The 16,208-nt window shown below is 46.4% G+C and overlaps 1 protein-coding gene across 1 annotated transcript in view; it reads left to right on the top strand.

Annotated features, from left to right (window-relative positions):
* Dtx4 (deltex E3 ubiquitin ligase 4) overlaps positions 1-16,208 on the top strand; it is a 33,237-nt gene that overhangs the window by 12,431 nt on the left and 4,598 nt on the right. Inside the window, exons 3-8 of the mRNA XM_021194690.2 lie at positions 2,405-2,466; positions 3,550-3,711; positions 6,096-6,157; positions 6,986-7,138; positions 11,066-11,227; positions 16,036-16,125. Of these exons, the coding sequence (XP_021050349.1) occupies positions 2,405-2,466; positions 3,550-3,711; positions 6,096-6,157; positions 6,986-7,138; positions 11,066-11,227; positions 16,036-16,125 (691 nt within the window). The remainder of the gene's footprint in view (positions 1-2,404; positions 2,467-3,549; positions 3,712-6,095; positions 6,158-6,985; positions 7,139-11,065; positions 11,228-16,035; positions 16,126-16,208) is intronic.

Raw genomic sequence — 16,208 nt, 5'->3', positions numbered from 1 at the left:
AGCAGGAAGTGGCAGAAATCAAGTCCTTCGACAATTGGAAAATAAGAGTGTAAACAGTTGCCCAAATTTGCACAAGGCTCAGCTGTTTACCAACTATTTGACCTAGATCCTACACCTTCACAGGAACCACAAGGGAACAGATATTTATCGGACCTTGTTTACAGCTGGGGCAAAGGCAGGCAGATGTGATCACAGAATACAGAAGAGCTGGTCAGAGCTGCCAAAGGCAAAGCAGGCAGTGTACAGATGCGGACAGTCACTTTCCATTTCTTCTCCATGTTTGCTGTTGGTGTTTGGTAAAGCACACAGCCCTGCCTTTCACTGAGCCCCACTGCTGCCCACACACCAGGGACCAGGTTGCCCCTCTCCAGACACACAGAGGAAGGTTGGCCCAACAGGTTGATCCCAAAGTCTTCCTGAGTGTTCAAGGGTTCCACAAACAGGCTTCCCCTATCTCTCTCTCTAGACGCCCCCACGATGCCCCCACATGCCACAATCCCCGGGCTGCTCTGAGGATTAAAGTACTTCCTGTTGACCAGAGAGTGTGTGTGTGTGTGGAAACCTGCCAGTCAGGTTTGTGGAAACAAAGGTGGCCTTTGTCACTCAGATCACAGTTTTTTATCAGCTGTGGTGGGGGCCCTGGAGATGGTGAAAGGAGGCAGGTGCTGGGGCTGTGCGGCACGTGCTGTCCCCTGGTGGCAGCCAGGGGACATACCACAGGAGGCATTCTCTTTTAGCCTCTTCAGGTAGAGTGGAGAGGTGAATCTGTCCTAGAAGGGATCCAGGGCTTCTGACTCACCTTTCAAAGGTGCCAAGGCGACACATTCTAACCCCAGATCCCTGAGGCTCAAGCAGTTGGACGACTTCATGTTATTTGCAGTGCTTGATCGTTTACAGAACCAGGAATCAAGGCCGTTCCCCTTTCCTTGGTCTAGTGGCTTTTATTTTCAAGTCAGCTTTCCCCTCCCCACATCCGGTCTTGCTTTATTCAGGCGGCAGTTGGAAAAGAAAAGTAGCTTTAGGTTTGGCCCGATACATAGAATCACATGCTTTTATGAGCTTCACTGCTTCTGTCTCTATGGAAAGGCAACAGAGGAAGCTCATCCTACTGGACCTGTGTGCTGTGACAGAGAGACTTGACCATCAGGCCGCTCTTCTGTCCTGATGGTGCCTTCGTGCATTACAGCATGGGGCAATGCAGAGCGCGGAATCATGGGAGGCGCAGTAAAAGGACTCCGGAGCCAGATAGTGCGTGTTGGACTCCTTTTGCAATCTTGGTCTAGTTGGCGTAACCTCTTGTGTGCCCCAGTTTTGTTACTTATGCAGTGAGATTGACTGTACCACTTCTTACCTAGAGTCCTGGGAGGACTGAGTAGGTTTATCGGTTGTTGAAGAGTTAGGATTACCCCCAGCCAGATACGAACCCTGTGAATTATAGGCCATAGAGGAAGCCCCATGGGGTGTCCTGCTCACAGCTGTGTCTCCAGCATTAAGCATGATTGTCCCAAAGTCGGGTTCAATGAGTTCTTCTCAAATAGACAAGTAAATAAATATTGCTTTCTTCCTTCTGACTTCCCGACACAGCCCTACCCCAGCTGGATTCTCAGGCTTCCTGGCTCCCAAAGGCATCCATCTATCGCCAGGCCCACTGGCTTCTCCAAGCCAGCTGTGGAAGCCTGGGTGGCAGAGGGGAATGGCTCAAGTCCCATCTCTGTGTGTCTTGTATTTTCACCTTCAGTGCCTTCGCCTTGGGCGGCCTCGCCTTTCCCAGGCAGCTGTGTGGGCTCCTCTCCAGAGCTGGGGAGGTCAGCGAGGAGACTCCGCTGTGTTTATAAGTTTCTGGGACAAGGAGAAGTGACAGCTGTTCAGGCAGTGGTTTCCAAATGCTGGACCAGGGATTGCAACATCTCTGCTCTCTGAGGAACATGGGGGTGGGGTGATATGGATTCCTGTGGTGCGTGGATTTGGGGATAGGGATCTAACTCTGATCCTGGCTGAAGATCTGTGTTTTAGCCAGTACTGAGGGAATGTAAGCGGAAATGGGCAGTGTCCTAGAAGAACATCTTAGGGAGAGGAAACAACGTTTTTCTTAAGGTGCATAGGCAGGCAGGGGTGAGGACCAGCAAGAACAAGGGTAAAACAATGATGGGAAGAGGCTGGTAGAAGGCTAAGAAGGTTGAGGTGGAGGAATTGGCAGACAGTGCAGAGCTGGGAACTCATTGCTTTGACCGAGGTCATCCTGGGCCCATTCTTCATTCTCAGGTTCTGAGTGGATGGTGTCAGGAGCTGAGTTCAGTTTGAACCTCTCACCTCCCACTGATCTGTCAAGAACCCACTGCACTTCGGTAGGTTTATTTTGTTCCATTTGTCAGAGCCATAATACACCTGCCCGTTCCTTCCACAGGGTTCCCACTGTGCCTGTGAAAAACTTGAATGGGTCCAGTCCTGTTAATCCTGCCTTGGCAGGTAAGAGCTCACTAACCTGGGTTTGACTGACTTAGGCTGAAAACTTAGAATCATAGACAGACTAGTGAACACATATTTATAAAGAGGGGAGAATTTGGATGCTAACAGAAGAAAATGAGATCTTAGGAGCTGAACGGGAAAGCTCAGCCGGTGGTGCTAAATGCCGAGCATACCAGCGGTCTTGAGAGACAGCTCATCTAACAAAGTGTTTGACCGGCAAGCATGAGGACAAACATTCTAGCCCAGAATCCCTGTTCTTTTTGTTTTAAAATGGAAAGAGTAATGACAGGCATATAATCTCGTTGCCTGAGAGGCAGAGATAGGCAGGTCCCTGGGTTTGCTGACTACCAGTTTCCTGGTGAGGTCCAGGTCCATGATACCCTGACTCACAAATCAAAGTGACCATCCCCTCTAAGGTTCAGGAACATCTCAGAGGAGGGGGTGAGAGGAATATAAGATGTGGAGGATAGGGAGAAGGGCTGTCAGTTCTACCTCCTCAGTAGAACATAGACATTTCAGTCATGATCTTACACTAGCTGTGGCTGCCTACACTTGGCCTACATAATAATGGCTTGCCATTGGTCAGGCAGGGGCTGGGGAGGGCCTCAGAGCATCCTGCACATCCCTGTTGAACTAGTGCCCACTGGTAGATTCTGAAGGAGGGGAGAGTTGTTGCCTTCGATTATGCTGTGCTCATGGATAGTTTTACACCCATGGTCACACAGAAGTCCCTGGACAAAATTAGTGGGTCCCAAAACAAAAAGACGTGAATGCAGAACAGTAACTTGTTCCTAAAAGGAGAGGGAGATAAGAGAATGGGGGGTTAGAACAAAAGCACACGTAATTAATAATTTGTTTTAAGTGAGGTGGTTGGCTTCTGAAGAACAACTTGCAAAAAATGTTGACTTCTGGCATTTGCCCACCGACACGCCCAAGCATGCGACTGCATATGTGTGCATAGAGAATGTATGAATTATGAGTACTGTCTGCTAGAGAGGGGAATGGATGAGCGGGAGGGGGTGTGTGGGGAATCTTGGGAGCGCATTCTTCAGCCCTTCCTCACCCCTGCCCTGCCCCTTCCAGGAATCACGGGGATCCTCATGAGTGCAGCGGGATTGCCTGTGTGCCTCACTCGCCCACCAAAGCTGGTCCTCCACCCGCCCCCTGTCAGCAAGAGTGAGATAAAATCCATCCCAGGGGTCTCGAACACAAGCCGCAAGACCACCAAAAAGCAGGCCAAGAAAGGTACAGGCCTATTCTTCTGATTAGATGCCTGGAGTGAAAAAACTGGGCCTCCAGCCCTGGCTCTACCTGCACCAAGGTCAAAGCCATGGCTTAGCCCCCTGGGCTGTCAGTTCCACATCTACTAAGCAGGTCGGGCAAGTAGACTATGATGAGTTTACCAAAGAAGGTTGTGTCTGGGTCAGAAAGAACTATCTGGAGACACAGAAACATAGCATGAAAATATTAAGTGTTGTAAGTTAGAAGAGAAACGTAACTTTGGTGTCAGAGCAGAAACATTCCATCTAGTCCGACATTTGTCAGGAGCAAGTTGGGTGGAAATTGTGCCTTCCTGCCTTTGTGATGCCTGCAACCAGCAGGTGTGTGCTGGAATGTGCCTATGACAATTGAGAAAGAGCCACTGTTTCATGTCCCTCTGGAGCCTCTGATCTTTGGCTCTACGAACCTTCCTTCACAAATCACTGTGTACCTATCCATAATCCAGCTCTGAAGAGAAAGGGTGTCTTCCTTGACCTCGGGAACTCTGGGTTGGCCATCCTGCTTGCCACTGTTGGTTATGAAGTGATCTGCTCTCTTAAGTCTTAGTCTTCGTCATATAAACTTCCTGTGAAGTTTCAGTCAGAATGGCTGTGTGTAACACTTGGCCCAGGACCTGGCAAAAGGCAATGGGCTCTCAATTAACAGAAGCCCCTTTTTTTCCTTTTTTTTTTCCCTTTTTTAGGGAGAGAGAGAGAGAGAGAGAGAGAGAGAGAGAGAGAGAGAGAGAGAGAGAGAGAGAGAGAGAGAGAGAGAGAGAGAGAGAGAGAGAGAGAAATGGGGCAGTGGGAGAGAAGGTCTTGCCTCTCCGCTTTTGGCTTTTGTCCACTAAACTTTCTCAACTCCCTGTCCTACTTTCCCAGTTCATTTCAATTTCTCTGCTTCAGTGAACTCACATGCCCGTTCTTAGTCCAATAAGTCAGAACAGGGCTTTACATTTCTGCCCTGGTTCTGGCACTATTAATAGCACACACCATCTCTCTGGCAAACTGCTACCGGGCTGTGAATCCATCAGCTCGTTAGTGGTCAAAGCACCCATTTTGTAGGTACTACCAATCTTCCCTATTTAATGGGTAAGAAAACAGATGGGAAAAGCTAGAGGAATGGCCCAAGGTTTCCTGGCTCTCCTTGCTCTGTGGCTCTTTATCTGCGATCCTACCCTCTGCCTTCAGTTTAGCTTGTGTCCTGAGGGCCTGGCTCCTGAAGACCCTTACTCCCCATGGCTCTCAGCATGGCTCCTGGAGTCTTACTCCTCTCCCCACTGCTGGGCTGTGTCTGCTGGCAGCAACAGAAGGAGCTGAAGCCAGGAAGGACTGTCCTGAATCTGGGGGTCACAACTTCCTGCTTTCCCATAAAAAATAATTTGACTGTGACCCCACGTTACAAAACTTAAGATAGGCCTTTACGAGTTTGTAAAAGAAATGCAGCCCATCTGACTGGTGGTTGTAGAGCAGTGCCAAGAGTTTTCATTTCTTTCTTCTCCAGGGATCAAATGGGCAAACCTAGGCTCTTTGATTATCAGGAAGAGAAACTCAATTTATCTCAGTTAAAAATGCAGATTTGCTAAAACAGGCAGACGTGTCAGAGAGTGGGCAGGAAGAGGTCAAGGCAGGCAGGGGCATCTCATCCTTCCTTGAGCCACTTTGACCGAGCTGGGACAACCTCTGCTCTCATTCATGCTCCTTAAACTGGTGCAAAATAATTTGACCTCCTTTTCTCCTGTGTGTGCACATGTATGCATGTGTGCTTGTGTGTACTTGCATGCATGCCTGCACACAAGACCAAAGTTCAGCCTTAAGTATCATTTCTTAGGTATCATTTCTTGGGTATGTTGTTGTTGTTGTTGCTGTTTTGCTTAAAAACAGGGCCAAGAAGTGGGAGGGGGGTGAGAAGAGGAGCAGGGCAGGGGGAGGGTATAGGGAACTTTCGGGATAGCATTTGAAATGCAAATAAAGAAGATATCTAATAAAAATAAATAGAGAAATAAATAAATAAATAGATAAACAAATAAATAACTAGTCAATAAAAACAACAACAACAAAACAGGGTCTCTTACTTGCTTGGGGCTTACCACTTAGTCTAGAGTGGCTGTCAGCAAACCCCTGATATCTGGCTGACTTCAACTCCCTATCTCTGGAGTTACAAGCCTGCTCCATTACCCAGGTTTCCAGGGATCAGCTTAGGTCTTCATTCTTGCAAGGCAAGCATTCAAACTGACTCAGCTGTCTCCCTGATCCTTTTCTCTTTGAACTAGTCTCTCACCCTCTCCTCTCTGAAGTACCTAGAATGGCAAGGTTACTTGATCCCATCTCCTCTGCCTCGGTGACCTAGTGACTCTCTTGTCCCCACAGGTAAAACCCCAGAGGAAGTTCTAAAGAAGTATCTGCAGAAGGTCCGACACCCACCAGAAGAGGTGAGTTCAGGGGCTGTGGGGCAGAGGTCACTTTCTCCATCCCCAAGTGCGTGTCCTGTGTCCCCACATTCTGCAGGATGTGGCAGGTACTGTTTTCTAAGTTCTGGCTGGCACAGAGCGGATTTGGCTGATGTTCACTTCAAAATTTAAGGTTTTGAGCTGCAGTTAACGGTTTAACTTGCCCTATTTAGCAGAATTCTAAGTGATTCTAAGCTACCTTTCCATGCCTGTCTGAGCTTAAGTAAAACAGTGTGCCAAGTCATGTGAACTCCCTTTAGAATGGATTTAATATGGACCAGTGATTCTCAGCTGAAGTGATTTGTCCCTGAGGGAGCATGTGGCCTTGTGTGGGTTCTGGTGACTGATTAGGGAGTGTGCTACTAACATCTAGTAGGTAGAAACTGTAAAAACTTCTGAGCACTCTATAAGGCCCAGAATAGTATCCATAGCAAAGAATCACCCTACCACATCAGTAGTGCCGATGTTGAGAAATAGGCCATAGATTTATTTAGATATAAGGCCCTTCTAATACATGTGAAGTTCAGTACCTCTACAAAGTGCAACATGAGATTATCACGGTATCTGTTGACAAGCCACTGGAAATCATTATAATGTAGTTAATGAGTCCAAGTTAGCATGTATTCGTGTATGGGAATTATTTGAGGAATTTGTCTGCTGTGTAAATCAAGACAACACTATATTTAGAATTCCCCCTTCCCTAAACACAGCACCCTTGATTTGTGAAATTTCTAGAAGACAGTGAGCTACTTTTCTGGTGCCTCCCTGGGCTGAGTGACAGTTGATGCCTGTCTATTCTTCATTTGCCAGGATTGTACCATCTGTATGGAGCGTCTCACAGCACCCTCTGGCTACAAGGGCCCACAGCCTACAGTCAAGCCTGACCTGGTGGGAAAGCTGTCCAGGTGTGGGCACATCTACCACATCTATTGCCTGGTGGCCATGTACAACAATGGGAACAAGGTCAGTGTCAGCCATGAGGGTGAGCAGTGTGAGGTCATGACTGGTTCCCTAGTGTCCTTGTTCTCCCACACGTGGTTGGAACTTGTAACAGACACTCCAAGTATATTTGCTACTTTACTGACCACTATGACAAAATACTTCAGAGGTGACTTAAAGAAGGAAGGCGTTGTTTTGGTTCCCAATTTGAGAGAACTTACTGTGGTGAAGGCATGATGGGTAGGTGAAGTAGCTGGCCATGTCTACCCATAGTTAGGGGCAGTCATATCTATCCATAGTTAGGGGGCAGAAGGCGTGATGGGTAGGTGAAGTAGCTGGCCATGTCTACCCATAGTTAGGGGCAGTCATATCTATCCATAGTTAGGGGCAGTCATATCTATCTATAGTTAGGGGCAGTCATATCTAGACCATAGTTAGGGGCAGTCATATCTACCCATAGTTAGGGGCAGTCATATCTACCCATAGTTAGGGGCAGTCATATCTACCCATAGTTAGGGGGCAGAGAGGGATGGGTGCTGGCGCTCTCAGCTCAGATTCTCCTGTTTATTCAGTCAGGGCTTCAGCCAATAGAATGGAGCTGGTTGACAATCAAGATTAACCTTCATCCCGGGCAGCAGTAACAAACATGTGTGCTGTTTTCAAGGCTAATTAGATCCCACATTGTAAAATCTGCCTTCCCCTTCCCCTTTGGGTTAAGCTTCCCCTCATTTCTGGTTTGGCTATACCAGGTGGTCTAGCAGAGGTGAGCTTTGTCCATGAAGGTTCTGAGGGAAATGGCTCATCACTGAGTGAACTGGGTCCCCCTCAGAGAAGGCTTTCATCATAATGATGAGAGATTATTTATGCATGATGCAGTACATAGGTTCCCAAGAGCTTTTATTCTTCATGCCAATGTTTCAAGTTGAGATCCACCTTCTCTGGACAGTCAAAACACCTTTGATTGTCCCTGGAAAGACATTGTTAACGTCCTTGATAATCCGTGCCTTAGCATCCATTGTTGGATGAGACAAGGCTTCTCTTCATTAACTGACATAAGGTGATGCCCCTCGGTCACAGCTGGTTTCAGAAATCTGTCTGTATCCCTAAGTGACACTTTCCCTCCTCATTATCTGTGCTTTCTAAAGACACTGACTCGCATTCTTGTCTGTGTCTGGAACCACCCATACCCTCCTTCTCTGTGGGTTTGACCACTACTCATGTCTCTGAACCCAGCTAACTTTGAAACCAAATATTTCTGAACTTCTTGCCCAAGACCATGTCTGGATTTGGGGGTTGCTGCTCATGTCTTGTGTAGCGGGGAAGAGAGGAGGAGGCATGGCAGGAAGCACACCTGAATTGAAGTCTTGGCTTATGAGCTGAATGACCCTCAACCTTTTCAAGATTTTACTTCTCAGGTCAAATATAGATATGAAGCTGTGGCTGCTGCCCACACAGTGTGTGTGTGTGTGTGCACGTATGTGTGTGCATGCTCATGTTTGTGCATGTGCACGTGTACGAGGAGACTGGAGGACAACTTTTGTGTGTGTATTCATGTTTGTGTAAGTGCATTTGGATGAGGAGGCTGGTTGGAGGACAACCTCTAGCGCCAGCTCTAGAACATTGCCTACCTCTTTTGAGACAATGGTGTCTCATTGCTCACCAATTAGACTGGGGCAGCTGGCCATCAAGCACACGGGATCTTCCTGTCTCCATCTCTCTAGCTGTGCATGCCACCACTTCTAGTCTTCAGGCTCGTATACAAGCTGCTTCCCATCTGTGCCATTCTTCTAGACCAATGGCTACCTCAGAGTGTTATGACTGCTATTATTCAAAATGATATCTCCTTTTGGCTATGGCTCTCATTCCCCTGCTTTTGTCTTTATATAACCAGTAAGGCTGACTTGCTAACCTTGACACTTTCCCTGATGTCTCAGACTTGGTGAAAGATTCCATGTTCTTTCGTAGCCCAGGGCTGAAATATTTCATCAGAGTCTTACCTTTTTAGAGGTTTTATGGGGGAGGGCGGTCTTCAGGCGTCTTAACACGTACCTTTCCTTTTGTATGACTCTCTTCAAAACCGCCCGGTAACTCCATATTTCTATCTGTAGGGCTGCGAGCACGTTTCCCAAGCCACTGTGCTTTGTTCTCCCTTTCAGCGGTACTGACGCATTTCTCTTCTCTTAAGTGCATTGAAGAAAAGCATGAGAGAGAATGGGCTCACTCGCCCCAGGTCTTGAAGCCAGTTAAGGCTAGAGCAGCAAGCAGGAGTGAGGTTGTAGAAAGCAGTGACCAGGAATGCGAACTGTTATTTAAAAGGAACCAAGCATGAATGGAATCGTGCCTGAATAGCCCTGAGAGGATTTCATCTCCTGCCCAAAGACCTGCCGTGTCTGCCAGGCCCATCACATTCTACACACGTATCACATTCTACACACATGCTTGCTGCCTGTGCATGCTTTCTTCCCACCCCCCACCCCCCACCCCCCACTTTCCTTTTCTTCGAACCTGAGAATTACCTTTGCTATCTGGGATCTCTTGAGGGCTTTTGTCTGCCCTACCTGGTGACACTTCACCTGGTCCTGCCGGGAGACTATATAGCTTATATATTACTGTCTCCATCTGCAGTCCATATTCCCATCAGTCTTTGTGGCTATGATGTAATGCATGGGGAGACGATAGAAAGAAAAAGGAAAGACTGATTTGGTTTTGTTTTTTGTTTGTGTTTGTTTTTGACTCTTCACTTCAGGACGTTAGTCTGTGGTTGACAGACTTCTTTGCTGTGTGCTTATGATGAGGCAAACCATGGTAGCAAGCATGTGAGGTGTGATTGAAGGAAGTACATCACTGAGGGCAAGCCCTGCACCTCTTCCTCTGTCTTGTCCTTTTCTTCCTGCCCTTCACAGTTCTTGGCTGCCTTCAGGTCACTATGTCAGTAGCTTAATCTACCAGTGAGGTTCCGGTCCTCATTATTCAGTCTCTCTACAAAATCTCCTCAGGAGGCAGCCAAGACTTTAATCCATGAGCCTTGGGGAAGAATTCTGATTCAAACCAGTAGGGAAAACTGGGGAGATTTGAGACTTCACTGGAATTCCAGTGATTTCCTCGCTGGTGGCAAGTCCTTAAGTCTGTATGTTCTCCAGTTCCCGTTCCCTAAAGGGGCTCTCATTTCCTTCCCAGGTAAAGCCAATTTATAAATGTTTTTAAGAACCATTTTCATTTTTTAAGAACCATTTTCCTAAAGCCAGTTTGGTTCTTTTCCAACACAGGGCCCAAGTATTTGTCTCTCCACAGATACCATAAGCAACACACTAATATCATTTAGATATGACATGTTGAACACTTTCTCCATGCATCTCACCTAACTTTCATTATCCCAGTAAAAGAGGAGGGTGATATTTCTTGTTTTAAAAGGAAACAGAGACAAGTTAACTTGTCCAAGGCTACAGGGCAGAGCTGAGACTCCAGCTTTACGCTAGAGGGCTAGAGGTCCCACTCTGAACCCCTGCACTTCTCAGGTTTCCAGTTCTGACACAGTAGGCTTGATGTGGGGTCTAGACATCTTTAGTTTTAGCACCTGTCCTGGGTGAGTCTGGGGCTTAGCAATGGGTAAATTGCTGTTCTTGATCCATTACCATGAGTTCCAGCCGTGTGGGCGCTGGCTAAATCATAATTCCCTGTGTTGGCTTCCAGCTCTAGTCAGCTCTTCCCCTCAAGGATAGAGGTGTCTCATCTATGGACCTCAGTATGGAACATGGGCTATTCATATCATTTTTCTTCCTGTTATCTTAGAGAAAGCCAAAATGGCTTAAGTAGCTAGTAAGGGTTCAGGTCTGTTATCCACTGGTCGAGTTTTCTCTCTTGAGACATTGTCTCTGGTGCTCTGGGGGGCTGAGGGGAAGGCCATGAACAAAGCAACTTTCTAATCTGACTGTTCTGGACTTGGCTCCTCAGGATGGGAGTTTACAGTGTCCAACATGTAAGACCATTTATGGCGTCAAGACAGGCACCCAGCCTCCAGGGAAGATGGAGTACCACCTCATTCCGCACTCCTTGCCTGGCCATCCGGATTGCAAGACCATCCGGATCATCTACAGTATCCCCCCTGGCATTCAGGTGAGCCCACCCTTAAATGGTGCCATTCATGATTTCAACTTTGAATGTAGGTAAAATGTTGTACTAAGAAAGGCCTCCTTCCTATCTTTGTCCCCAGACTGTGCCTCCCCTTCGCTTCCATTGTTCCTTTTTCTCTGTCCTTCCATCATTCCTTGTAGGTACTCAGTGGAGATTGCATCCTTCCCTCCCAGTTTTGCACAAAGAGCCACATTTAGGCACATTGTTTCACACTCCGAATAACAATATGAACCTTAGGGTTTTTTGTCCTATGTTAATAGAGAATGTCCTTATTCTTATGTCTGTGTAATAATCCATTGTATATATATATTTAATTCAACATCTCCATTTGCTGTCTATTTACATTGTTTGTAATCTTTTAGTACAACAGATAATGTTACCACTAATAACTAATAGTACTCATGTGACCATGTCTGTAGACTAATTTCCTGGAAGTAGAATTTCTTAGTCAAAGAGTTATTTGCATTTTTAACAATTTATGGTTCCGCTTGGCTTTGTCTTTATTGGCATTTCTTTCCTCTCTGGTTTTTGGAAGGCTGTCAGCCCTCAAACAAACATGAATAATAATCCTAATGAATAAATGCAATGTAGCTCTTCCCTCACACAGTGGAGCCTTTCCTAGGTGTTGTAGGGTGCAGACCGGATTTATCCCTAGGCAAACATTAGCTTGCTCAAGCTCCTTCACTCCCACCTGTGCCTTCCTGCTTGTCTTTTGTCTAACAAATGCCCAGGTGTGGGTTAGGTACTGGTGAAACAGAGCTCAAATTGGTTAAATCTTTGAACCCCATAGTCCCCATTGTAGTGAGGCCAGGAGGATGGTAAAATAAATAATATAAATAGACAAAGTACTTCCAGAGCACGGCAAGTTATCAGAAAATAAAGCAGAAAAGTGTGATAGTCCATAAAACACGAGGTTTCTTCCCTGGGGCACTTGTAACCAGGCAGAGCAAGATAAACACCTCTCCTAATCCGGAGAACAGAAACGGATATGCACCCCTGATGAAAGTTACACAGACAAAGGGACTTGCAGGACTTCAAAGTCTTGTGACCCTGGTCCCACTTCCTGGCTGTCTTCAAGGTGCCTGCTTCCTCCTCCTAGCCTCAGATTTTTTTTTTCCTTCTTCATCTGTGCTGCTGGGAATCTGCTAGGCAGAGGTCCAAGGAGTGGGAAAGTCCAGCTTCTCAGGCACTATTAAGGCGCCCAGGACCTTGCTTCCTGCTATCTGATTGGCTGAGGTGTGGTAAGGAGGAGGGGTTATGTGTAGTCAGTCTGGAAGGAGGGAGGAGACTTTTCTGGTGCAAAGCACTCTCTAATGAATCCCTGAGAGAAATACAGAGTACATAGTTAGCTGCAGGAGGGACAACTGTGGAGAAAAATTGCATGTTGAAGAACAGTAGAATTTATTCAGTTGGGAGGTTGGGGCCTGAGACTTGCAAAAGTCATGGAAGGAGGGACATGATGAGGATATAGGGGGCAGGTCACAGAAGACTTTGAATGCTAGGGCCAGCCATGGGGACTTCGCTTAGGCTCTGAGGAGCCCCTGGAGATTATTGTCTGATTAGGATCACAAGACATATAACGTGTAAATATGCTTTAAGAGGCCAGTGCGACTTAAGAACGGGAGATGAGTGGAAATAAGTCCGCAGTAATATTTCAGGCTCCCGACTAAGGGGAGGGCCAGGGTAAGAAAGTAAGATGTGCTTGACTCAGCCCAGGACAGACTTGCAGAATGGTTCTGGGGCAGCTGGCTGGAATGATATGGAAGAATGAAAATGTGGGAGTGGGCTGGCAAGATGGTTCACTGGTAAGGGCCCTGACAACTGAAAGCCAATTCTGATAAACGGAGTTCAATTCCTGAAACCCGAAAAGTGGAAGGAAAGAACTGATTCCTTCATGTCGTCCTCTGATTTCTACACATGTACCATGGTATACACACACACACACACACACACACACACACACACACACACACGCACGCACGCACGCACGCACGCACACGCACACGCACATACACTCTCTCTAAAAAAACAAGTGTTTTTTTTTTTTGTTTGTTTGTTTGTTTGTTTTTAAAAAGGAAGAAAAAGGAAGGAAGGAAGGAAGGAAGGAAGGAAGGAAGGAAGGAAGGAAGGAAGGAAGGAAGGAAGGAGTCCAGCAAGGGTCAAAGTAGAACCAAATATCAAAGTGGGGCATCTGTTGAGAAGAAGGCCACATTTTTTTTTTTAAGCCTCTGGAGTTACGGGACAGAGAGAACCTTCTTTGTAAATGTACAGAGGGCTCAATGCTGCCTATGCAGGGCCCTAGCACCTCTAGTACAGCCTGGCTTTTGACAAGGAAACATCTCTAACCGGTCAGATGCTCTGCAGACTCACCAGGAGTCAGCAGCAAGGTGTTCTGTGCTTTGCCTTGCGAAGCTCCAGGGACCACACAGGCCTGGGCTTTGGTGAGAAGCTGAACTCACCAAGCACTGCTTCCACTGCAGAAAGTGAGTCCCTGCGGGAGAGCTCTGGGCCAGTCTGAGGCAGAGTCGTGACTGCTCCACCTGGCAACAGGCCCAGAACAAACGAGCAGCCTTACTGGGTTGGTGCCAGACCTGCTGAGCTGGAAACAGCCAGCAGCCAGGGCACCAGCAAAGCAGCTGGAGGCGTGGTCCCTCTGTGAGGATGCCTGGCTTGGAGAAGTGTGGTCCTGAGGATGATGCACATTCATAGAGATTATAACCATCAGTCTTTCCGTCCCAGAGAACATCGGTTTCTTTTAGTTCACAGTGACATTGTTATATCTTTTAACATTTTTCTATGATCAAAATTTACTTTGTACATGGGTAGAATTCTCAAAGAATAAATAAAAATTATACTTTAAAATTTGAATAGTTTTTCTCTTTGGCAATTTTATACATGTGTACGCTGAGTTTGAACATTTTCAACTGCTTTTGGCCCCTCTCTTCTCCCTTCCTTCTTCCAAAACACTTTTCCCAACAATCCCTCTTTTCTTTTTGAGCCAATCAGTTCAACTTCATTCATTCATTCATTCATTCATTCACTCAGTCACTACACAGTCATGATGAGTTTATTGATCTGTGAGAGAACTTGTACTAACAGCTGCATAAAATTGTCAATATTATATGGCTTGCACTCACAAAGTAAAACCTTTAAACAAGGTTATAGTCTCAAGAGGTGAGGAATGCTCAAAATTATAGACAAGTATTTGTACGGATGCCAAGCTGTTATATCAGTCTTCATAAATCACTCACTCTTTGGAGCCTGTGATAGCTCTGTCAATATGACACAATTTAGTATCATACAGGAAGATAATCCCAATGATGGGATCATGGGATTACTGGGGAACTTTCTTGATTATATTAACTGGGGTGGGAGGACCTGCCCACCGTGAGTGGCATTATTCCCTAGGAATGGGGATCCGTAATCCGTAAGAGTGGACAAAACTAGTCTGTTATGCACGCATTAAATCATAGCTCTCTGCTCTTGATTGTGGGTATGTGATTATCTGATTTGGTTGGGTTCCTGCTGCTTTGTCTTCCCCACAAGGATGGACTATAACCTGGAATCATGAGCCAAATAAACTCCTTTCCCCTTCAGTTCTTCTGTTAGGGTATCTTACCACAATAACAAGAAATGAGACTAAGACGGACACCAATTGGGATGCCTAGTGTCTTGTGCCTTTTTGCTGTTGCTATAACAGAATCTCTGAGCTGAGTGATTTACAAAGACATGAGGTTAATGTGGCTCATGATTCTGAAGGAGGGGGAATTGAGCAGTCATGTCTGGTTGCACTGGGCAAGGATCTCCTAGCGCCTCTGTTCATGGCAGCAAATTGGCAAACAGATGTGTTCAGAGGAGGGAGGACACAGCAAGCAGCCCTGCTCTGAAAGCAACAGGCTTTCATGACAGCTAACCTGTTCCCTTGAGACCAAGATGAGAGCTCTCAGAAGAAGGCATTCATCCCTTCTGACAGTCTCGTCGCCTCTTACATTTCCCAGCTGCCCACAAGGCTGCAATGGAAGCCAAATTTCAGCAAGCATTTTGGAGGGGACAAACAGTACACAGTACCATCGTATCTGGATTCTGGCTCAGCTCTGCTTTGATGTCTTTCCCACTCTGTGTCCTGAGACAGCTTGTGTCCTAGAGTATTGCATGATGATAAGTGACATGTCACTAGATTTTTTTTTGTCCCGAACATTGCAATCTATGTTGCTGAGTAAGGAAGCAAAAATCCATGAAAACAAAGGAGAAATGCCACAAGAAGTGTGCAGAAAGTTCTCTCTGATTGACTTGTGGCTCAGAAAACTTGAGTATTCTGAGTAGTTGACTTACAAGCTCATGCCTCAGGGAACCTGGGCTTAAGTTAGTTTTGGCAAAGTCAGTTAACATTTTTGCAGCCAGTTGGCTTCTGTGGAGTGTATTCTTCATCATTCATAAAAGAGTAGAATAGGTGATGTTGGTACTGTGATGAGGAAATTTACTGTGCTTTTCCCAAATACGGGCACCAAGCTCCCCAAGTGTTGGTCGCATGCCATAGGGTGAGTTTTCTAAGTCACTGTGACCAAAGAGGGGAATTCCATATGATCCAGCAGGGAACTACAGCTGCAGTCCAAACTCAGGTCACATGCTGTATGCGGACTTAGACTGTGGTTTTCTTGCTTTTTTTTTTTTTTTTTTTGGTTTGTCCTTTGTCTGAACTCCGTGGCTGTTGTTATTGTCACACCAAAGCCTGTACTAACCTCTCATCAGAAATGTTTTGCAAGCTATCTTTGTTTTCTTTCTGCTTTCAGGGACCAGAGCATCCAAATCCTGGGAAGAGCTTCAGTGCCCGTGGCTTCCCACGACATTGTTACCTTCCAGACAGCGAGAAAGGGAGAAAAGTAAGAGCAGATGTTTTGTAGTAGGCCTAGATGGGGCATTTAATGTTGTTTCTGCAGCCCACAGACCAGAGGGAATTTGTTTC

This window comes from Mus pahari, chromosome 1, assembly GCF_900095145.1.
Source record: "Mus pahari chromosome 1, PAHARI_EIJ_v1.1, whole genome shotgun sequence".
In the NCBI taxonomy this organism is placed as follows: domain Eukaryota; kingdom Metazoa; phylum Chordata; class Mammalia; order Rodentia; family Muridae; genus Mus; species Mus pahari.
Note: the sequence above shows the minus strand (reverse complement) of the source record. Positions and strands in the feature narration are given on the sequence as shown.